This window comes from Bactrocera tryoni, chromosome 2 (assembly GCF_016617805.1).
Source record: "Bactrocera tryoni isolate S06 chromosome 2, CSIRO_BtryS06_freeze2, whole genome shotgun sequence".
Classification (NCBI taxonomy): Eukaryota; Metazoa; Arthropoda; class Insecta; order Diptera; family Tephritidae; genus Bactrocera; species Bactrocera tryoni.
Window position 1 is genome coordinate 82,905,820 of NC_052500.1, and position 24,764 is coordinate 82,930,583.

At 36.7% G+C, this 24,764-nt stretch overlaps 1 protein-coding gene across 1 annotated transcript; it reads left to right on the plus strand.

Moving 5' to 3' along the window:
- LOC120767466 (DNA-binding protein RFXANK) lies at positions 1-24,333 on the plus strand. Its single transcript, XM_040093554.1, has 4 exons — positions 1-78; positions 606-815; positions 1,383-2,130; positions 24,210-24,333. Exons 2-3 carry the CDS (start codon positions 757-759, stop codon positions 2,089-2,091), a joined length of 768 nt encoding a protein of 255 aa, XP_039949488.1. The 5' UTR covers positions 1-78; positions 606-756; the 3' UTR covers positions 2,092-2,130; positions 24,210-24,333.
- Positions 24,334-24,764: the final 431 nt, after the last annotated feature.

Here is a 24,764-nt window from a genome sequence, read left to right on the forward strand (position 1 = left end):
CCTCTGCACATTTTCTCTTCCGTGCGCTCAGACAACAGCTACGTCGGCGAATACTACAGATTTCTCAATTAAATTCTGGTGAGTATACACTACAAATAAGTGAAATTACAAAACTTTAGAAATTGTCAACCTATGAGCAAAAGGTATCCATTGTGTACTGCATTCGTTTGTATTAGAATAAAGTGTTTTTACAAACTGCGTTTTTGTGTTTGATGCCGGTTATGGGCGGGGAGTGTTCATCCATGGCATCGTGTTCGGATTTTTCGCTAGCTACAATGGCTTTACTTATAGCTACTACAAATGTTACCATATATGTTATGATATAAATGTGTTAATACTTTTTGTTAATTCACATGCATTGTACAAAGTTCTATCGAAAAGTTTATATGGTCATACATAATTTTTTTGGGTGAATTGTGGGCTAAAGTGCGAAAAATGGCGCGCAGTACGCAGTTGACGTACTTGAAAGACATCACATTCTCCCTTTTAAAGCTATTTTGCTCATCTTCCGTTCTTTTCCTGCATTTCCTTTATGTGTTTGTTTTTCTTGTTTCATAGTGCTTCCAGTTTGTATTTTTCATCTGATTGTTTCCCATTCTTTGCAGTTCATTCACATTTAAGTTCGAAAAGATAGCCCAGTCCGCCTGACTATTTCGAATTGTCGGCGCTTTTGTGTGCAGGAGTGTGAAAAAGACGGAAAATCCAAAAAATACCAACACAGCGGGGAATCGAAACAGTACAGACCTACACTTGAACATGTCTTCAGCGGCCAATTCGCCTGCGACTAATTCGAACTCTGATGACGAACAAAGCCGGTAAGTTGTAGGTTGGGGAAATTGTATTCCTCACCGTATAAGGGGTTTGTTTGATCTAAAGAGAACGTTCGGTGCTCTCACAACAAAATAAAATTTTGCCGCCGACAGCAGAGGCAAAAATTCTTTAAATGCGTTTTCTAACAAAAAATTATAAGATGAATTAATAAGGCGCAAAGGTAACACATGGTGTTTGTTTATACATATATTTATTTTATGTCATGACTTAATTTAATTTTAACGAGAAAGCGTCGGCGTTAATGAGCATTGTTCCGCAAATGTTGGCGAATACGTACCATTATGTAAAAAATTATGTTACGAAGTGTTGCCAACTATTCGTATTTAATATTCAATAACATAACTTCGAGGAAATTAATATTCTCTGTCCTTCCTTCTTTTATTTAAAATTATTTATTTGCATAATTTTATCTTTAAATGTTTTTTCTTTTGTAAAAAATTGTAAACTCATTCCCCTCGAAATATGTACTGAGCATTTGAATAAGATGTCAGGGCTATTAAATTCAGATTATATAGAAAGTTTGAAAAAATTCTTAAATATTTTTGTTATAGATCGAAATGGCATATACAACTAAATGCGGACACACCTTCACCAAATCCAAACACACCGTTATCTACACCCACCTCATTGCATTCCAGCGCCGGTGGAGTTAGTGGTGGAGCATCAAAACGCAAAAGTGCGTTTCTTCCATATCGGCCACATGCCACTGTGCTAACAAACTTGCAGCGCGGCAATACTGAAGCAACCTTTTGCCCAGTGGAAGTAGCATTATCATTCCACGAACGTGCCGGTCAGGGTGAGATCACCGATGATCAAGTGCGTATAGAATTCGAGCGTAATGCTCGCAATATTGATTTCAAAGATGCTACTGGGTTTACTGCCCTACATTGGGCATCATACTATGGTCAGCTAGCTGCAGTACGTTTACTTGTTGATTCTGGTGCTGATGTGAATGCCGAAGCACCTGAAATGGTAACACCACTTTTGCTTGCAGCCTGTGGTGGTCATAATGAGGTGGTGCGTTTGTTGCTGGAACGTGGTGCTCGCCCTACACATATGGATATTGTTGGCAATACGGCGTTAATGTATGCCGCTGCTGGAAATCACCCACACACCTGCAACGAATTGTTAGCCAAAGATCCGGATATGACGGCAACCAATGAGAATGGTGATACCGCATACTCATTGGCTGTAGAAAATGGAGCTGTTTTGGCCCAAGCTGTGCTGGAGCAGTACTTGAGTGCGTTGTTGCTGCTTTAAAAGAGAACTATTCTCAAAAGGAATTGATTATGAAAATCGGTAAGTAATTTGCGATGTTATCTTGTTGAATATTTTAACTTTATAAGAAGTTCCTTGCATTTTGTAATTCAAAAATTAAAATAAAACTCTTAATTAAAAAATATAAGAACTGGAATAGGCAATACAAAACCTCGTTATGTTTGAAAAATACTTAATATATGTACTTAAATTGCTTTTCATTAAAATACCCGGTAGGTAGGGCTGTCTGCAAATAAACTGTGACAGGAAGTACATTCGTTTTCCGTGGACATACTTGTAAATTCACCTCTGACGCGCCCTAAATAACAAATCGAAATGCTTTACATTAACTTGTTGGCTATAGTGACGAAGATTGTAGTGGCGTTAGCGAGAGAACCACCCATAAGTGTCACTTCCGTTTATCAGTAAAAAATGCAGACAGACGCTGTGCCCTGACACAGCATCTCGGTTCTTTTCATTCGAGCACCCAACAGTTTGAGAGAAAAAATGCTAAATATTTACGCATTCAACGACTCGTTTATAAGCATTCGCTAACAATACATATGCGATTCCAACACAACTGCATCATTATTTACATATGAGGATGCATTGACGCCTCCCCGCTGCCTCGCTACTGGATAGTGCATCTTAGGCGGGAGCTTGTATACTGCCACCACCCACATATACACACACACGTTTGCACATTGACTGTGAGATAATACAGTAATTTTAATTCATTCATTCATTTCTGCAGCCTATGCAACCGATGCTTGTTGATCCTCCCGCCCGCCAACTCCTCCAAGGCTGCATGCTAAATAGATCGTGAATTTATATATGCAAGTCTCTTTTGATTTCCTCTTACTTATTGCCTTTACGGAAACTATCTCTCATGCCTGTAATAGTGAGCGTTTTTAATTGATGAAATGAAAATTAGGCTTTGAGCAATGAAATGGACGACCGACTCGATTCAAGCAATTTTATATTGACTACGGACTTTATACAAGATAATTGGACTCCATTATACATAAGACCATGGCCTGACCATACAAAATATATAATATGTTTAATCGTGTTCGCTTTTATTTGGTGAAATTCACGCCAATTTGCTTAAGAGTTAGACTAGTTGAATGTCTGATTAAGGTCTTATATTAATAACCTTAGTATATTAATTGAAGTTAAAACCTGTATACGATATACACATAAGGCTGCTTGAAACCGTTTGCATATTGGTTTAATTTTTCCTAAGGTTGCCGACAGGTATTTCAGTTTTCCAAATGGACATAGTAGTGGTTTTAGTGCCAGTCTTATAGGATGCAGCCGAGGAGTGTTTTTAGTTGTAAATACTTCGGATACATTCTAAAATACTCCTCAAGATTAAAATATTTCAATTGTAATTATTTTTTGGTATTATTAGCTCAAGAATAAATTTGGCGTACTTTTCAAATGAGAAAGTTTTACCAGATATTTCCTCCATTGACTGTTTAATTAGACACAATCATCCGGATCCGAACTCACAAACCAAACAATATTCGCATTCGCAATTAATACCTACATATAAAAGCTGTTCGAACAAAATTAGTGGCATCAAACATCACACATATACTTTCAAGTCTGTTATGTTTACATATTTCTTCTCCTCTCTTTTGTTCGTTCACCTTTTTCCCCATCAGATTTCAAATGGTTTCTCATCAGCAAACCAAAGAGAAACTGTCTCAGCGGATTTGCTGACTGTGCTGCCGGCTGCGGTCTTTTGTCTTCAACGGCTACGGCTACGGCTCCGGCTCCGTTCAGTTTTTTACGACGCTCGCTAGTTGTTTGGTTCGAACATTCATTTAGGTTGGACGTGTTTGTTGCTGCTGCTCTTGGCCAATCGCTTCATTAGTGGAGAGGAAATTCAAAAAATTCAACTTCATTGCTAGTTGGTAGAAATATTGGCTGATTGCCACAGTCAGTCACAACGACAGCGACAGCGACAGTAAATAAGCGGAGCGAAAAAGTTGGAAGGTGTATATCAAAATACAGATACTGAAATTTATTTTATACAGAAAAAATCAAGATTAAGATATGTGAAGAATATCGGTAAAATAAATATTAATATACATAAAATTGCAAGTGTAAAGCAAGCGAAACACATATACCAAAAAGATATAGATAAACTACTTGTGCTGTGAAAATTCAATTCCAAAAATTTGAAGTAATAACAGAACACGGAACGAAAAAATTCGCTACGCAATTTATTATGTGTATATACCAACAGTGCGCGATATTCAGAAACTAACATCAGAAAGCAAAAGGAAGTGCGTGCGCTTTTACTCCATTTACAAATTGGACATTACAAAATTTCATTGTAATATATCTCAAAAGAATTACCAAGGTCGTTGAAAATCTTTATATTCACAATTAAATGCTTAAAGAAAACTTGTGTCAAGACAGTAAAAAGGTACGAATCGACTTAGCCAAAGCAGCAGTAGTTCACGTCGTGCTTTCAGCATCTAGCAAGAAAACGTAAGTTAACTTTTCCATACGTTTTTGCCGCTCCTTACTAGTGTACTCTATATTTTGACACCTTCCTATGAGTAATTATAAGTATATCTGTAAGTGTCGTATATCTTGTGCAATCATGGCTTACAATGTAATACTTTTCTTCACTTGCCGTAAATATGTACAGCGGCATTAACGCTTTATTTGGCTTTGCGGAAAATGCTCGTCGTACTGTCAAGAACTAACATCTGTACATGCAAAATATACATTTGTGTATACTACTTGCCATTTGTGTGCTTCATACTCTTTGTATATCATATCAAATGCCACCCTAATGAAAAGAAAGTGCGAACGCAAGCGCCTCAAGGAAGGAAAGACTGAAAAAAATTGAAACTCTATTCTCATTTGCGGGTTTTCAGTGGCTTTTAGTTGAATTTCACGATGTGATAGGCGGTTATGGTTATATGCGAAAGGAAGATGCAATACGTTCCCACGAAGTAGTTAGGCGCCTTAAACAAAAACCTAACTTTTGTAGTGTTTAAATTATGTATGTATTAAAAGCATAGAAAATACAAATTTAGCCTTTGATTTCATCTTCATATTCGTGTTAAAAATGGAGGTAACTTGAATTGTAAGTTAAAAGTTTTTCCAGGAAAGTTTTTCTTTTTTCAAAATTTAAACAATTAAAACCAGTTTGAATTATTGCTATATTTTCGCACAGTCTCCTTGATTTGCTTCATCACACTCAACGATTATTTGTTTATAATTTGAGGTCTTTGTTTTAAATCTGAAAATTTAGATCAGCAAATACTAAACAGTCGTGAATGCAACACCTAACTCACCCATGCTGCCTTCTTACTTTGTTTAATTAATTCATTTTGTGTTTGGTTTGTACTTTATTTGTTTACAGCTGCCTCTGTACAATCTATAGTGTAGATATAAATACCTATTGCTTAGTGTGTATATCGTATCTATTTTTCACCTGTAGCCTCAAAACATTTGTTATTATTATTTAACATACACTTTATATCTAATATGTACTGTTCTTCTTCAATGCAGTCCACTTTAATTAGATTGATCACGAAACAGAGCCATACAACCGGACCCCTTTCGATCCCCTTACGTATATAGATGTAACGCCTCTGCTAATGTTATTAGCTTTATATGTGTATGTGCATTTCATTTTGCTACGTTCTTTTTTCTGCACTTTGGTATGTGATATAGTTTTTGTTGTTTGTTCCTCTTATTTAGCTGGCGCTGAGTTTGCTCTGCTCATTATGTATTACGCCTTCGTTTATTTCGTTCGTCGACTGTGCTGTTTTGCCGTTTTGTTGGCCTTTCGGTTGATTGGTCGGTCACAGCGTAAAAAGCAAAAAGTCGCTTCGCAGCGGCAGCAGCGGTTGTTGGCTTTTCTGTATTGCTGCATTTTTACGTTTCTCTAAAAGAATGCCAACAGTGGCAAAACACATGCTTGTCATATGTATGCGCATGTGGAGAACGAGCAAACGAATAAATAAGTCGCGAATAGAAGAGATTTTTGCAAAGCGTAAGAGAAGAAACACATTTTAAAGTGAATTGGATTTAATGAGGATTCGCGTTGCCAATGTCTGCTATTTTAGATTGCAAATTATTATTTTTAAGTTGATCATTGATCAACTGTTGGATTTTTCGCTTGAAATATATATTATATTTTGACAAATTCAGTATGTTTTTTTTGGTATGTATATATCTTTGTTTATTTGAATACAAAGACGCTTTAGAGCCAGTTTGTTCCTAACGAAAATATTTTTCAGTTTACATGTGACAATTTCTTGTTTACATTTTCATGATTTTGTGTGATTTACAACCTATTCGTAATCGGCAGCTGATTCTGTCCTTATTGGTTAGAATATTGGCAAATAAGAGTTAAAACACTTTCTATTACGATATCGACACAACTTTGCAATTAAAATATAGTTAAGCCCACAGTGATGGCTAACCATAAGGTAATAAGGCAAGCAATTTATTGTGCCTAGAGTTGGCAACGCAATGTTGCTTGGAACCTAATAAGAGTTCCAATTCCATTCTCTTTTCAGTTCGTTAATTTAAAATTTCTCTCAACTCACTCTCTTAGTTGTATGAGGGGAATGATTTATTTTGTATCTTTATTAGCGTATCTGCGCGGGCAAAATAGCACTGTAGATACGTGTGTGCGTGTACAAAGGTGTGTGTTGTCGCGCACACTGAGACCGTGTGTAGTGGTTGAAATATCTCGTTGGCGTACGAAATGCGTCGACGAACGAATAACAAATTTCATTCAGTACTGGTTTCTGGGGGAAATTAAACGCTAAATAGAGTACACAGATGAGCAGAAACAAAGTTATAGTAAAACTAACGAACAGACGACGGCAACGACGACGATGACGACGAAGCGAATGAGCGTGTTGTATATGTTCCACTCAAGTTCGTTCTTATTTTCACTACTATTTTTTCTTGTATTCGTTAATTTAAAATTAGTTCGCCGACCTCCCTACCAACCAAGCAACGACCGATTGGCCTGGTCTTCGTCACAATAAAATCGAGACAGGGCGCAAAGAGCGTGTGAAGGTGCATATAAAAAGTATTCAAACTGAAAAGAAAACGCACAGGAAATACTACTCGAATCTTACTACTACACACACATCCATGCATATGTACATATGCACATCATGTGTATGTATATGGCTATGTATGGCTGGCATGACTGCTTGTGGGCACAAAGTAATGGAAAGGTCGTTCAAATGGAATTTTTCTTGCAATTTAAATTTGTTCGTCTTCATTGCTGTCTTCCGTCTGTTGCCTGCTATGGAAGTTGTTGTGGCAGCGGTTGACGTAGACGCTAATATTGGTGGCAGCAGCGCCATTATATTTATTTAGCGCATGTCTGCTCTGCATCTGTCAGCGCAGTGTATATAGTTCGTATGCGTCGCTGGCCGAATAATTTGAGGATGTAGCTAACTTTTTTTTTGGGTTAAAGATATAAAAAGTTTACCTATATTTTTTAGGTATTTGAGTAGACAGATGTTTTGACAGGTGTCATATGTACAGATGTAAAAGCCACCAATAGGACTGCACGCATTTAACAGGCCGCAGTAGAGAGTTTGAAATTAATATGCAACACTTTTCTTCTTCAAAGGTTTGACTGATTAAAAGGATAAAATATGGAAGAAATATTTCTTACTGAAGTGGAAAGCATATTCCAAACGCAAGATAATGTCAAATCATCTTTTGTTATTTGAGAATTGTTAAAACTATTAAGGACCTCAACTAACTGTCTAAAAGAAAGGATTCTTCGGAATTGTAAAAGTTGGGTTCCATCGAAGTTTTTGGCAATTACATTCCCACATCAACGTTTCAACACAATTTACTTGTAATGTAACTTGTAGAACATATTCTATTTCTCTAAGCTTCTATTCTAAGTTCCATAATTCTTGAAGCTCTTCTACAATATATTTCCTTTCTCCAGATTCCCATTCTACATTCTAAAATGCATCAAACTTAAAATGTGTCTTCTTACACATCGAAAAAGTGAATATAATTTCACCGAAATGTGGAAATAATAATTTTTTTTTTATTTTATTGCAAAGCTACATTTTGTTGTTGCAGTGCATCTGAATTATATTCCCTGTTTATATTTAGAGCCCTCCCACACGTTTTAATGGTTTCCTCCAGATGCTGGAAGTGTTGCTACTTTGTAGCTTTTATTGTCAAAAAGGAAGAATATCTATTGCCCGTTATAACTGTGCAGTACAACTTTGTTGCATCTGTCGGTTTAAACGTTGCACGTGCTCATGAAAATATCGAAATAATTAAAAATATGAATTTACATTTTAGTGCTTTTACAAATATACGTAGATATGTAAATATGTATATAAATATATATACTGACCTCTTTTAATACTAATCACTTTAATAAATATGTATTTATGTTTGCATTTTTAAATGGCGTCTGTGTGCCATGCATATACATATACTCTATTGAGTTTTGTTTTGCTTAGCTGTTTCTGTCGCTTTATTTTGTGTTGGGTACTGTACGTAGAACCATGTTGTTTTTCATTTCGAAAATATGCTGCATTCCCAGCCAATGCATTCAACAAACAGCAAGCGAGCTAGCGAGGCAATTCCAATAGCGCAGCCAGGCCAATCGACGTCAACAAACCGAGCGACGACCAGCCGAGCATCGAAACAAACAATGGTGCAACCAGCTTAACTGGTGGCATCTGGTATACTACATACATAAACCGTACATATGTACTACGTAGATGGTGATGATGAAGATGATGACGATGATGATGTTGTGCATATATCAAGAAAAACAAAGCTGCAGCGTTGTGCCAGTTTATTTGTTGCAGTCGTCGAGCTCGAGAGCTGCGTTGCATCTGTTTTCTCCGGTGTTCGTTGCAGCCGGCATCTGAAATGTTGTTGACATCTTTGTTGATATTTTCGCCTGTTCTCTCCATCTCTCTCCTGCACACTCCATTGCTCTGTGTTGCGGCTGTGCTGCCTTTTCGAAATTATTTTCTCTTTTACGAACCTATTCGTTTACCATCTGCTTTCGCTCTTTGCATTTGTGCATTTGTTTTTATTGCATTTCTAAAATTTTTTCTCATTGGATATGCCATTGCATCCAAATGTCAATAATAATAATAACAAAAATAACAACAACATTGCCATTGCTTATTTTAAGGTGTTTGCCTTTTCCGTTGTGCATCTTTTCTATACATATTCTTCCTGCTTTTTTGCTTTTGTTTTGATTTGATTTGCTGTACAGTTGCATACATAAAAATACATACAAATGAATGTATGTATGCATACAAGCGTGCGTGCATGCGTGTAATTAAAAAAACAGCATTGACTTTACTTAGATCTATAACACAAAAGAATGAAACTTTGATATTTTTTGATAACTTACTATATTTTAAGCTTCGAATTAGAATACGTCTTGAGTTTCTTAAAGAGGCGTTGAAAAGTTTTAGGTGCCCATGGAGTTGATGGTGGTTAACTTGGTAAAATATTAGTCAGTTTCAGTTACTACCGTGGAAACGCAGCTTTGGATTTGGAGGTTAAATTTGACTTGGACTGCCAAAAACAAACTATATTTTCACAACTTCTAAAACAAATCTTTATTAGGGCTTTTAAAATAAGCTTCTGGGCCAATACAAGCATACCAACGCTTCACCAATTTTCCAATTTCACTTCTTATAAGCCTCGGCTGGGATGCGTTTTTCGGTAGATTGTTGGACAGTTTTGTCATTAAATGATATAAATGATTTTTATCGCGACTTATTCTCGACGACGTTTTTTCTTTTGATAGGGTACTAGAATTCACACGCTTCATATCCAAAACATTAACCAAAATGTCTTAAGTCGATCCATAAGAAATGTTGATATTCTGTACTATCTCCCTGATGCCAATACTCTGAATTTCAAGTACTGTTTGTCTAACTTTCTCCATATTTCCGTCATTAACAGAGGTGGGTGGCACATAAGACAAGTTTTCGATGACTTTACGACCTTCATTGAATGCTTTTTGCCATTCATATATTTGTGTTCGTGATAAAGTAGACTCTCCGAAACAATTCTGCAACATTTCGAACGATTCTGTAACAGTTATTCCATTGGAAACAGAAAATTTTCTGCAAACTCGTTGTTGACATTTTTTTCTAGATTGTGGTAAAAATATATCGACTAATTTTCTGTATTTTTGATGGTGCCTGATATTGCCCACGGACCCGACTATTGTGGGAACGTGGACTTAAAATACGTTACAAAAATAAGAAATCAGCTAAGGACTTGCATTGAGCCAACAAAAACTTCCAAGTTCTCTCAAACTGAATGAAGTATCATTAAAGTTTGAAAAAACTCCCGAATAAATGAGCGTGTCTTGCAGACATACTATAAATGAAACAACTGAGACACTCTTGTATTTTCGATTATCTTTCTGAATATATCTTTATTTGTATATACATATGTATGTACATATGTATTGAAGTATATGAAAGTATCCTCAGTAGTGAGATGTCGTTTTTTTCCATTTTCTTTCGTCAAACTTAAGTTTTTAATTTCGTTTGACAGCGTTTAACAGTCACGTTCCTTTAGCGATGCTTTCCTCTATTCTTCCTTGGCTTTATTAATTTCACTGTCAACAACTGTCGCAATAATTAAATTTAGTAACAATGTCAATTTGTCTGCTTTATTGATGATGCTACGGACGAAGGAGGGTAAAAAGTCTTGCGACAGTTCTTAACTTTCGAATTCGCGTTTTTCTTTTTTTCAATTCGGCGGGGAATTCATTTTTTTTAGGTTTATTACTTGATAATAGAAAGTTATACATAGGAAATGGAAACATATTAAGATCATATTGGGGAGCACAAACATTTATATTGGTTTTAACTCGAATGAAAAATCGGCAACCACACTCTTCTTATCAAGTTACTTGGGTTTCGTTGAGTAAAACATTTCTATTTCTATAATTTTTATTCACACATAAAACGAAATATTTTATACAAACTTTTTACTATTCCAAATATATGTACATACATATTATAAAAATATTTTGTGAAATTTTTTAAAGTAAATATTCAGAACTCCACGTTGTCAGCAGAACTTCTTACAGGATCACACGAAGTAAAAAGAGCACCCTTTCAAGGCTGTCTCTCCAAAACTATTATTAAAGTTGAGAATTTAAGATATTATTCTATATATGTTTTAGAATTAAATGAGTTAATAAAAACAAGCTTTTTTGAAGCCATGAAAGCCATGTAACCCCTTATGTGCCCTCATCTAGTAAAAGCCTAAAAAAGGCTACTATCTGAAAACTGTCGGTTTAAAAATTGAGTATGTTATTTTTAAAACTATAAACTATCGAAACATGAAAAAAATAATGTCACACTGGGTGACTCCCATAATAATACAGAAGCTTTTCTAACACTGAAAGAAATACTAAAATGATACTGGAAGTATTATGATTTGTGACAAGTCGAAATTGAGAATCTCAAGTATTGCCTATTCTATTAGCAGTCGTATAACTAGCTGTGTACATATAAATAACTGCTGAACAATTTCAGATTTCTGACACCATACATGCCCCCGCCCCCGAAAAGATTTCACACCATGTTCATATGATCGATTTTAAAATGGGTTGTTGAACTTATTTGAATGTTAAGTCAGCAGTAGCGGTGGTGAGGGTAGCGCGTAGATGCCACCATATATTGGATTTTTCTGAACAGTGGATACCATCCACTCACACACACATACGCACGCAAGAACATGTGTGAAGTAATGCTCTTATTTGCCCTGCTACTTTGGCATGCCAATACGGCCATGCTGCAATGGCTCGAATGTCAATCACACATATACATACATACATTTACTTTTGAACATATGTACATATGTATAATACTTGTGAGTATTAAAGTTGCGCTGATGACGGCGATGATGTGAAAGATGTGTTAAGCATGGTTTTGCTTGTATGATTATTTGTAACAAAAGCTTTCTTCAACTTTGTTGCTTTTGTTGTTGATAAATGTAATACTATTTAATATTTGTCATTGTCACTAACAACAACAAACCGCAGCGCATACGCGTTGAGCAAGTTGACGATAGCTACGACGACGACACGATGACACTTGCTTATTTTCTTCACACAATTCCAGCTTACACTTGCAATGTCATGTCAGCTATGCGTTGTCTGTCCATGTGTAAAATGTTGCTTGTGTTGCTTTTAAAATGCTCATGCGAGTATTAAGAAAAGTTTCCCTGCGCTATGTTACTACTTATGTACAAGCTTACGTCGTTTTTTCGTTGCTGCTATTTTGACAGTTGTTGCTGTCACAGCTTTCAGAATTATTACAGACAAGCGGTAGCAGCGCAACCTGCCTGCCCTTTGCTGTGTGGAAATCAATTTTCCACTCTCTCATCATCATCATCATCATCACTGTCATACCCTCACACCGTCACACCACTCCCTTTTTGATTTTATGTTGCTTAAATTGATCTCGGTGTTCGGTGGTGCGTGCACGCCAGTGACCCCTTCCCAGTTACTACAGATCTCTACGCATGTGTCTGTATGGAATCCGCTATGTGAAAGTGAATAAAGAAGCAATGAGCGAGGGCCCCAACAGCCAGCTACACCCAAATTGCCCTTATAAAGCTTTCATTATATGACAATATGGGAATTTATTTATATTCCTAGGTCTCCGTTGGCGTGATGAAGGGTTAGCTTTTGGTTGCTGTGTTGCGAGAACTTTCAATTCACCAGTCACCATTTACTGTTACTCATAGTTTTAATTTAGCTGCTCTATTTTGTAATTAGTTTACTTGGTACTAAATGTTTCTTTGGTGCGCGGGGAGTGGTTCACTCGCGTATAACTTCCGTTCAAATTCGCTTCCTCTACGACCGCTTTGCTTCGTATATGCGAAATGTTATGTATACCCATAATGCGAAAGTTATACACGTTTTACAACAACATCATTTACTCAACGGTACCACTCCCAGTTCTTGACATAACGGGTATAACTTGGTTTGTTTGTTTGAAAGCCTACTGTGCTGTCGGTCGGTCGGTCGGTCGTTCGTTACTCGGTTTGTCTGTCTTTGGCTTGCTCGTCTACAGCAGCATAACGCCTTGTCTGCTACGCGGTTGTGGGTGTGAGTGTGTTTATGAGACACGTAAAGTGCGGCTGAAAAGTGGGTGGCTGCCTGTGGGAGTAGTCGTTGATGAGAGGTCGTCGGTGGCGAAGGCGTTGCAATGTCGTACGGTGGGTGACTCCTACGCTTTGAACTTTGAAAATTGATTTGTAGCTGCTAAAAGGCTCGGCTGCTGTTGTTGTTTTGGCGTGCTTTGGTGTTGACAGTCACTTGCTGCGAGTGCATTAAAGCGACCGACCTCAACGCGCGCTTCATTAAAATTACTTCATTCGCACACGACCACACCGACACTCGTATCGATATACCGTTATGTGGACCTGTACTGTGTATCGCATTTAGTTGATTGGTTGTGGGTTTCTTTTAACGCCTCTTAGTTTATTTTTCACTTGCATTTCTCAATATACATTCTTAGTGGTTTTATAATTAGATTTCATCGTTGTAATGAGTTTTTAACGTGATTTTAAGATATTTTTTTTTTTGTAGTTGGTTGGTACTGCCTACAAGTGTCATAAGTTATTAAAACATGTTGATTAGATTTATTCGTAATGTCATTGTTGAGAGCTCCGCTAATTGATTTATATTAAAGATCAAAAGTTTCGGCGTCGGTTTCTAATATTTGGTATACTGTGAATGTGTGCTATCATTATTAAAGTTTTTATTACAACGCCATCTTTAATACATTAGTAAAAGCTTTATTATAGAATTCAAGGCCCTTATTATAAGAGTTTAACTTAGTATTAATAATAAACGAAAACTAAACAGCCAAAAATAATACACTTAAACTAAAAATAACCGGCAACAACCGTTGTTTGTTTTTAATACTTATTTCGGGGAAGCGCCAAATATGCTTTGGAAATCGTTACTATTCAAGAGACTGAGTGTAGTAAAACATATTTTTTTATATCATTATTGTTTGTTTTGAGGTTAAGTCGCTAAAATATCAAAATTTGTAATGGGTAAGTGAACAACCACTGAAACGGTTAAAAAATCATATTAGATTTGCATAAAAAAGGTTAATCTTTGCGCGAAATCAGATAAATAGTTGGAAGACACTATTGCACAATAAAAAAAAATATTGGTAAACATGGTAAACATCAGACTGTTTAAAATTTGTCACGACCAGGCCGATCAAAGCGCCTTACTGACACTGAAGTGCGATCAATAGTACAGGAAGTAAAAACAAATCCAGCTTTAAACGCTGTTCAAATATCAAAAGATATAGCGGAGACATCGGGTAAACCAGTAAGTGCCAGTACAATAAGGAGAAAATTGCACAGAAGCGGTTTGCATGGACGAGTACTATGCCAAAAGCCCTATACATCAATGGCGAATCAACAGATGAACTTGGAATTTGGAAAAAGTATACAAACTTCTGGAAAACTCGAAAAATTCTAAATATTTGAATCGAAAAAAAACCCTCCTAAAATTTGGCGTTCCAAAAATAAAGCACGGTGGAAAATCGGTAATGGTCTGAGGCTGTATGACAGTATCTGGTGTTGGGAATTTCGTTTCTATTGAGTCCACGATTACCAAATTGGATTATTTCAACATTTAAAAAAAATAACGTTGCTCAAAGCATTGACCCAGACATTAATCCTATCGAGCATCTGTGGGAGCCCCTTGACCGAAAAATCAGGCAGAAGGACATTTCAAGCAAGGACGACCTAAATAAGGCTTTGATTGAAGAATGGAGCAAAATGACCCCAGAATTTACAAAAAATGTTGCAGAATACATGCCTAGAAGAGTAAGTGAGGAAGGAAAGTAAACAAAATAGTAGAATGAATATTAGTTTAGTTTATATACATAGATTTTAACTTTACAGAACTCTGTTTACTTTTTTCTGACGCAAAAAAACGAGAGTATTTTTAGTTTAAGTGAATTATTTTCGGCTGTGTTTAGTTTTCGTTTATTATTAATACTAAGTTAAACTCTTATAATATCGGCCTTGAATTCTATTATTATTGTATTAAAGATGGCGTTGTAATAAACACTTTAATATTGATAGAATTGCTGTTTACTTATTTTTGACGCTCACAGTATGTCTTGTGATAGTTAAAGGCGTTTGTACCCTGAACATGGTTTATTAAGTTTGTAATATCAAGTAGGAAACATCGCAAACCTTCTATTTATATATATCTAATTTATAGATATAACGAACTGAATCGATTTAGTTGTTATTGCTGTTGTAACGGGTACCTAATCCCCGTTAGGATGGTAAGGACTATAGGGAGAGGGGTGTCAGATGTGTAGTGTTAGCAGGGCATGTAAAGAAGTGATTAGTGTTATGCGGGGACTCGTTGCAAGCTGGACATACATATGTATGTAGTATGTTTGATATGTCAGGGTCGATTCTAGGTAAGTAAGAGTTTAACCTGCTATAGTATACAGAACGAAGCTGCGCACGAGTGACTTTCGTTTCTATGCAACTCAAGTCTTCGTCTGCAATGGGTGGTAGTTTGACTCCAAGTACGCCATTCACTGAAAGGGAGTCGATGAAGGTGTTAATGGCTCCACTTTGAGTGGCGGTCAGTGCATGATCTTACTTGGACAGTAGTGAACTTTAGTCCTTTGTAATACCAAACAATTCCTTAAAATTGATCACTCATAAATCGAGGAAGTGTTTTAAGCTTAATATTAATCCCAGCCACTTCCCAGGTTCGTCGAAGGTATGCCAACCGAGTTATTGACGAATGCTGGCTAATAGAGAAAAAAAAGAGTCGAAATGATTCCATCCCGCCCGCCTACCTATAGGTTTGGCAAAAAGCGTCTGAGAAAACAATTTATCGCATTGCATCTGAGTCTATTGGATAGTATTCAGTCCAAACATCCAGTATTACGGTGGGATGAACTTTGCTCAGAGCAAGTAAAGCAAAGAATCTCTGGCGTCCCATTTTGAACCAGAAGGATCTCCCAGCAGTACAAGTTGTGGCCGTTGACGTGTGCTTGCTCAGCTCACGGGAGGTCTATAGAGCTCACGAGACAGCGGAATACCGACTCGTTTGTAATTGGATGCAATTGAACTAATGATGCCTTTCACAACAAGTGTAATAGGTAAGAAGCTTGATGCTAATGCTAAAGATGTCATGTCACTCCTTGAATAGCTGTGAACACCCAGTGAGCTAGCTCAAGGCCAGTATCGAAGTGAATGCACAACTCTGCGGAGTAGTACATATACTGCTGCATTGATGACAGCCCCCTCCGCTTGAAATACACTACTTGTGGTCTGGTAGCCTGAAACTAGGGTGGACGGAGAGCTCTAGACAGAAGACTACCTTCTACCGTCTCTTCTAAATTCGATTCATCTGTGATATTGAGGAAATTTTGATGATTGGTGTCGAGTTAACAGTTCTTGGCTGGATAAAAATCCAGGTCCAGTTACTTAGACCCGACTGTTGTGGGAACGGCTATAACGCCTTTGCCCCACCCGCAGACTGTGTGCCTTGACTTCGAATCCAATTTATTAATAAAGCTGGCTTTCCTTCGCCAGGCCTCCGCCAGAGTCTTAGCAACATGCTAGTTTTATCTTATTCGTGGATGATCGATTGTCTGGTATTTTTGCATGTCTTGCTTCCGTTTTCGAGACGATCATTTCTTATTTTGTTAATTGTGCTAATATTTTGTAATTGTAGTAAGGGTTGGTTAGTTCAACGCCCTAACATCGTTAATTTTGCCTTGTGATTTTAGCTTTGACTTGACGCTGTTGCACTTTGTTCCTTTTTTATTGTTTTGTTCTACTTTTTTCTCATAGGTTGTGTTGACGCAAAGTCTCAGCGTCAGTTTTGTCCAGTCTAGACTTATTAAAAATGTTATGAAATACATATACACTTTCTATAAGAGCAGAGTCTGCTGATTTACGAACCCGTTTTTTTAATTTTTTGTTGTTTTAATATTATTATTTTTATATTCCTTATACATTGCATATCACGATATGTTGTTGCAGTACCGCATAATTTTCCTAAAAGAGCATCGAATCCCTTATATAAACACCAATGACAAAAAGTTGAGCAGTAATTCCTTGAAAACATTTCCAACACGTTTTTTTTTGTAATTCACCAATTCAGCAACACAGTACGCTTTTGGCGCCAATTTGTGCCGCATCTTCGAAAACAAAGTCATGGTAACGCCAAAACAAATAATAAGAGAATACATGCATACAAACATATGCAACTACATATATGTACATATGTACATACACATATGTGCATATATTGTTGATGTCTGCGGCTGCTGCTGTCCTTCATCGAGTTCAAAGAATTCCTTACTTCAAAGGCCTTAAGTCCTCAGCGTTCCTTGAACCCATTTTTCAAAGTCATTTATAAAAGTAACAAAAACAGAGCGCAATGGCAAAAAAGTAGCATACCAAATCAGACAGACAGACAGCCAAAGAGACAAAAGAACTAATCAAGACTTTGTATGGATAGCATAGCATGGATGGCATAACTTACCTATGCGGCAGAGCCAGACAAACATAGTGTAGTCCTCGTGGGAAGGAATTTCATGGCGTGTTATTTGCAATGCCTGTGAACTCCGCCTTCAAAATGGGCAATGCGCTGCATACCGCATTTCATATAGGCACAACTAACCGTACGCGCATCATCATAACAGGAAAGCAGTGCTGTGTGCTGAAGATCGCGTATGCTTAAACGACTGTGTGTGTGTGCGATCGTATGCGTACGCTTGCGCTTATGCATGTGTGGCATTTAGATTTGTGCGCGTTAAAGTATGCTTTATAGTAGAACTAATCGGAATCATGCGTTCGCTGGGCGATCTTGCAGTCATTGCCTTCGCCGCGGCAATGATTGCAAACAACACAACACAGCTTGATGTGCTTGATCTCCTGGTTTGTTGTACGATTTTCTTATTTTGATCGCGCTCCTGCGCCGTTGGTATGGAGTTGGTGCGGGCATTTATACAATTCATGGATTCCATGAACGAATTCCTTTATGCGCGACACATACACACACACTATGTTGTTGTTGTTGCATTGCTGTTGAGTTGTTGCAACCGCTGCTGCAGCTGCCGCGCTCCAACTACACTTTTTCTTATTTCTTGTTTACGTCGTATATGCCTACCGGTGCGGTTGTTGTTGTATTTGGTGTTGTTATTGGAGGTGGTGATGCTGCTTTAAAAAGGCAATAGACTTCTTGGAATGCCAAAGTTGTTTACTTGTGTTTTGCAGTGCTTTTTCCGCTTGCCATAAGCGTGCATAAATTCGCTTCGTCTGATACTAGGCCTAAACGGCACTCGTATGTACATACATATGTATGGTTGTAGTTATGTGTTTTTATACAAGCGTACGCGCATAGTTTTACGACTTGCTGATCCGCCTGGTATTAATGGATTTATATTACCATAAACTAAATAATTTTTGCATGCTTCGTTTGCGCTTCGGCACTGTTAATTAGCTTTGATACGCCACCAGAGTCCGTTTACCTTATGCGATCTATAAAAATTGGGTATGGGACGACGCTTTTATCGTTTTTTTTTCATATTTTCGTATTATAATTTTTATTGCTACCTTTTTAATTGCAGCGTTAGTTCGAAGTCGTCTTTTGCAGTTCCGCAATTTGGTATATATTTTTAATGCTATTTCGCTGTTCTTTCCCCCTTTTCAGACTTGATAAGTTACTCATTAAATATATCGCGTGCACTTTGCATTTGTCTCCATTTTTTCCATCTGGCATTTTTGCGGTTAACACAGCGCGCTGGCGGTCTAGCCAGCCAGGGCTCCCCTACTTTATTTATACCGAGTTAGTTATATTTTTAGAAGGTCTTCTTATTGCGTTATTCGAGTATGAAAAATTAAACTATTAAAACTGTGCACCTTAATACCGCCGCTCCATAGTGGGTATAATTATCATTAAGCAACATGCTTGTGGCCGCTCATCAAAAAGGGGGAAGTTGATTTTCCAGTACTCCACTTGGCTTACTATAGTTTATGTTTCAATAGCATAATGCTGTCAATGCGCAAACGTCGTTGACCCTTCTGCACATGTGCAGCATATTCCTAGCGCTCAAATCGCTTTGCTTGTAGTTGCCGGCGTTGCTTCATGATTTTGTGCTTTGCATGCATGACTCTTTGCAATTTTTTCACCCCTTTGGTTGTGCGACTTTTGCTGCTATTTTTAGCGCTATTGCAACATAGTATTAAGTAAGTAGAAGTATGCAAAAATGTCTAACGAGAAATATTAAATAGTTGATTTTAGAATCGCCAACTTTTGCAAAGAAGAAGCTACTGCTGGTCCAATATTGTAAGCCGTTACGAGTTTATAAACGTGCAGAATTAAAGCAGGTAGATCGAACTGCTTGCGATAATCCGAGAGTTTGTTACGGCGTGCCAGTTTCTATAATAACTTCGAATATTATTGTCTTTGGATTGTTACAGGTTACAATTGTCGCTTACAAAGGATGACTCACACATGTCCTGTGGTTTGGCAATTTACTTTCTACCTAAATTTCTGAGAACCGAGGAAAGTAACAGATTCAATGTGCTCTTATTGTCCATTGTCAGCATTCGTTTCGAATTTTTCCCACACGATGTTTTTCGTTGAGGAATGTCTACGTACAACGTTCTTTACATATTCACATGTGTATACACACAATGCAATCAATTACCGTTCCATGGTCAATACCAAAAATATGTTGCGAAAATTCCTCAGTCATTGCATGTGTGTCCACAAGAAACACGTTTTTCTGCACACCACGATCATTTGGCTTGGCTTAATGGAAAAGTATGCGGAAAACCGTTAAATCGGCACAGCGTGTGCGCGCAACGCCTCTTTCGAAGTGTAGTGAGTTGTGAAATACGAAGTACAATAAAATTTTTATATGATCAAATTTGACCCGGACTGAAAAAAATAATACAATTTCACACGTATTTTAATACTTGAGGCTTTATAATACAAAATAGGGTTCTGAGTCAATACAATCATGGGAACATCCAAATTACCATGTACCCGTTCTACGACTGGTTTTGGATTGCCTTTAAGGAAATATTCAAGTTCCTGAATGTATACTTCAAAAATCGTACTAAAAAAATTACTAAAAAGGAGTTATACGTGGAAGAAATCAGAATATCCCGGTGCTGGAACGAAAATGAAGGATTCCTCAGAATGGGACCTGCACTGTCTTCAAGGAATTTTATTTGTTTCGGTTTCGGCTCAGTTTTGAGGCGTCGCTCGATACATTATTAGGCAGCTCCGAGGTCATGTTCATAAAGCCACATCGCGCCAATAGTAATGATTCGTTTGATGAATGTAGGGTTATCTCTTACAACCTCTACTGGACGTAAATTCTGAAAAATATGCAGGTTTTTTCGTACATGTCTAGCAATGAAATGCATTATAACCGAAACAGTAAACAAAATGTGTTGAGTTGAGACCTTACCTCATCTTACCTTATTTTCTAGTCACAACCCAATTCTTTTTGTTTGAAAAAATTTTACCACTTCTTTGTTCGATTAGCCAATACATCTAAGACATCTAGTCGATTCGGAGCTTCTGGCTCCTAAATGTATACTACGCAAGTTAGTTATTACTCATACTAGCAGACAGATTGTTATCGATATCCAAGTTTGCGTCTACCTAACTCAATACCTTCCGCTTTCAGCCCCGCTGGTGAAGCTTACACCCATATACATACATATGTCGGGTAAGCAGCATGTATATATACATTTGAAAATCTCTGTGCGAGCATTAAGTCGGATTGGAGCACATGTATAGAGACGTACACGCATATACACATAGAAATGTATTTGTACCTGACCAACCAACCAAGTGTTCGCCCCACAAGAATTCTCAGAATTCTTGACAACATTCCATGGCGTGGAGTGGTCTACCAAGCGTGCTTTTGCTAACACACAAACACACCCACATACATACACACAGGCATGCGCTTCGGCACCAAACACTACCGCTATCAGCACCTTCTATACACCAAACTCGTTGCGTCGTTTGCACATCTCATCGTCGCGTTCGACGACGACATGAACTTGGTGTCTTTGATCGCTGATCATTAATACGCGTGCGCGCACAGAAAATTAGCCACAAAAAATGCAAAAGCGCGATGATCGTCATGCGCGCAAAGATAATTATCAATTCGCCGTTTTTTTTTTTGTTGTGTGTGTGCCAGTCAACCTGTGGGGTGGAGAGTCTCACAAAGTATACGCGGTGCTGCGCTTGTAGTATATGCCCCGCCAAAAATGTAAATAAACCTGTGGCGGCGCCTTGCCGTTGCCGTTGCTGATTGTTTTTGTTGTTGTTGGCGCTACAGTGTTTCTATTAAAAATTGGATAAATGGTGGGAATTTGTAGTTTAAATTAATTTTTGGTTTGAGAAAAATATATTTTGAAATATGGCGGCTCATTTTTGAGCTTGTTAGTTTTTCGAATCTGAAAACTACTTCGCAACCTTGGAGGCGAATTTTTGTATTAAAAAATGTTGAGATTAAAATTCATATTTTAATTCTTTTAATTTTAATTTTGCGTTAAATTTTCGATTTCTCTAGCATTAAAAATTTAGAATTGAATTTTGTTTATTTAATAATAAAAGTTTAGCAAATATTTTTTAATTTAAAAGTTGGGGTAACAAATAATAAAATAACTTTCAAATTTAATACTGAAATAAAAAGGCTTAAAAAGGCAGAATTTACCTGTATTCCTAACTGAAACAATAAAATTAAAATTATAATTAATTTTTGATAAATAAGATAAAAATATATGTACATAAATAAAATAAAATGCTATAATAAGACAAAAAACAGAAATTAAAATGTTTTTAAAAATAAGCTTTCCTTTTCTACTGATAACCAAAATGGAGGACGAAGTTCGCAAACGCCAAAAATTATTTTTAATTATGGTTTTCGGAGTAAAAAATAATAATTTGACCTTAAATTTAATTATTTTTTTTTTCTCAATGGAATTAAAAATGTAATTTTTCATTATTTGGGAATAGAAATTTTAAATTTATTTTGAATTACGATTTTCGGAGTAAAAAATATTAATTGAACTTAAATTCAATTATTGCTTTAATCATTGCAACCCTGATTGCATCTACAATAACACAATTTTGCTTGTGAATATTATGTAAAGTTTGAATTTTAAGTAATGAAACTTTATTCCGTTTATTCCGACAATTTTTATGCTCCTTTTATGATTATTTAATGTTGTTGTTTACCTTTGTATTCCAACTGCAGTTGTATATTTTCCCCCACACGCCCTGGCTTTGATGTCACTGGGCGTTATGCTCACTTCTGCTTATTTATTTATATATGCATATACATATGTTTGTATGTATGTGTGTGCAATGTTTTTGCTGTTGAGTTCACGTGTGTTTTTTTTTTTTTACCTTTTCCCTGTCATTCACTTCAGTTTTCGCTGTCATGCAATATTGTTTATTATATTCACTCAATATACATATGTATACATGTGTATGTGTATGTTTATTTAATTCATTTTTATATGTTATTCTGTTATGCCTTTCATATTCGCATTCGCTTGTTTTAAACAAGCCCTTCAACTGGTTGCCTACAACAACTGCAGTGCCCATGCGAACACACATACAAATGTACATATGTATATAGTATGTCTGTATGTTTGAGGTGTATTAAAAATATGCTCACCAAAGTCAGTCATTATCATGTTATGCTTCACACACATGCACATAGCTACATAAACAACATTGGCTTTATCATTATCAACGACGCCGCTTAACTTCATTATGGCGTTTGTACAACGACCCAATGCTGGAAATGTGCCTTGTGTTATTTGCCTTGCCTCCTTGGCTTTGGAACAGCAAAACAACCCGCCGTGGAATGGAAGTTTTTTGGAGGGAAAAAATCTTGGCGTCGTTTTTCAAGTTTTGCTTTGTGCCGTCTTTTGTTTTTGTCAAAGTTGCTCTGAACGATTATTTTGTTTTCATTTTCTGCAGTTCCTCTTTAATGTTTTAAGTTTTTTTTTGTATTTTCGCAGTGCTTGGCTTCATATCTTTGACGTTGGTTTCTGGTGGTTGGTTATGGTTATTTGAAATGTGTAGTTTTTGAGTAGTATTTTGAGTAATAATTCAATTTTAAATATTTGTTGCTTTACATATAACTCTCTTTGAGAAATCGTTGGTGATTTTAAAATGGTTATAAAATTTTAAAATACTTCAAGCGCCTGATTGTATACTTCGCAAATTGTCATGTAAATTTGATTATTATTATATCCACTGAATTTGATTGGAAAAATAGGAGGACTCAGTGTAATCGGCTCCCAAAACTATAAACGCGTTTTTCTCGAAACACTTCATAATCGATGAGGAAAAAATCTCCGAAACGATTGGACCAATCGTATTGAATTTTCACACAATCTTCTTAGATATGGCTTAGATGTCAGGTAACGATCGAAAGAACAGATTTTTTTTAATAATAATTTCAATTGTTAAATCGCTCTGGGGTGTAATTTCTTTCACAAAAAGGAATTTTTGTTGGAGAAACCTCCATTTTGTCAAAAATCAAAATATCGATTTCACCTTCGATCTTCAATATTTAAAATATATGTACATATACATATATGTATGTATGTACATACATATGTATTTTTTTGGGTTTGAGATAATTTAAACATAAAAATGTTTCTCACCGCCAGATACTTTTTCGGATTTCCACCTGGAGATCGTCTACGGTATCAAAGGATATCACATATTTCAAAATTATTCGTTGATTATTTAAGTAAATTTAATTCTGTACTTTATTTTTATTTATTTATTAATTAAAATGGCTCTTAAAAAATTCTCGAAAAAACTCGTGTGCCGTAAAGCACACTTTCTTTCCCCCATACCCCCATCGTTTTTGCTACTCTTCCGGCGTTAACACATCCGTTTTATCTATTCTAACTGTTGTCATTTGTGATTTTCAGCTTTCACATTTTATGATTGGACTTGGATTTTATGCTCACAGTTTCGCTAAAATTTTTCGTATTTTCCTTTTTCTTTACAGTGTCACTAACAGCAACAACAACAGCAATAGACGCAATAACGCAACATTCCTTTCGCTGAAGTGAGTTGAGCGCGCCGCTGAGCATAATCGAAGGCCGTAAAGTCGATGGCATAAAGAAGGAAAGAAGGCAAGTAAAATAGAAAACATTTGACCTCAGTGTGTATGTAGACGATTGTTGTTCACTTCGGAAGCCGGCATATAGTAGTGTATTGCCAGAGTTGGTAGCGTTGCGCGTAAAGTCTGATACCAAAGTAAAAATACCGAGCTCAAAAAGGATGCTATAAAAATAGCATGCAATAAAAACAAAGAAGTAGAAGATACATATGCGGAAAAACAAGCAAATATCAAGAAAATAGCAAGCAAACACAGCGGCAGCGGCATTAACAAAATCAACAACACATTGTTAACATTTAGTACAGTGTTGCACAAAGTTGAAGGCTTGCGTTGTGCTGCGTTGTGTTGCGTTGCGTCTTCAGCAGCAACAGCAGCTCAGGTTTACACTCATTAGCGAGGCAGCACACGCTTCTTTGGCTTCATTTCCCTCGAAATAGTAAG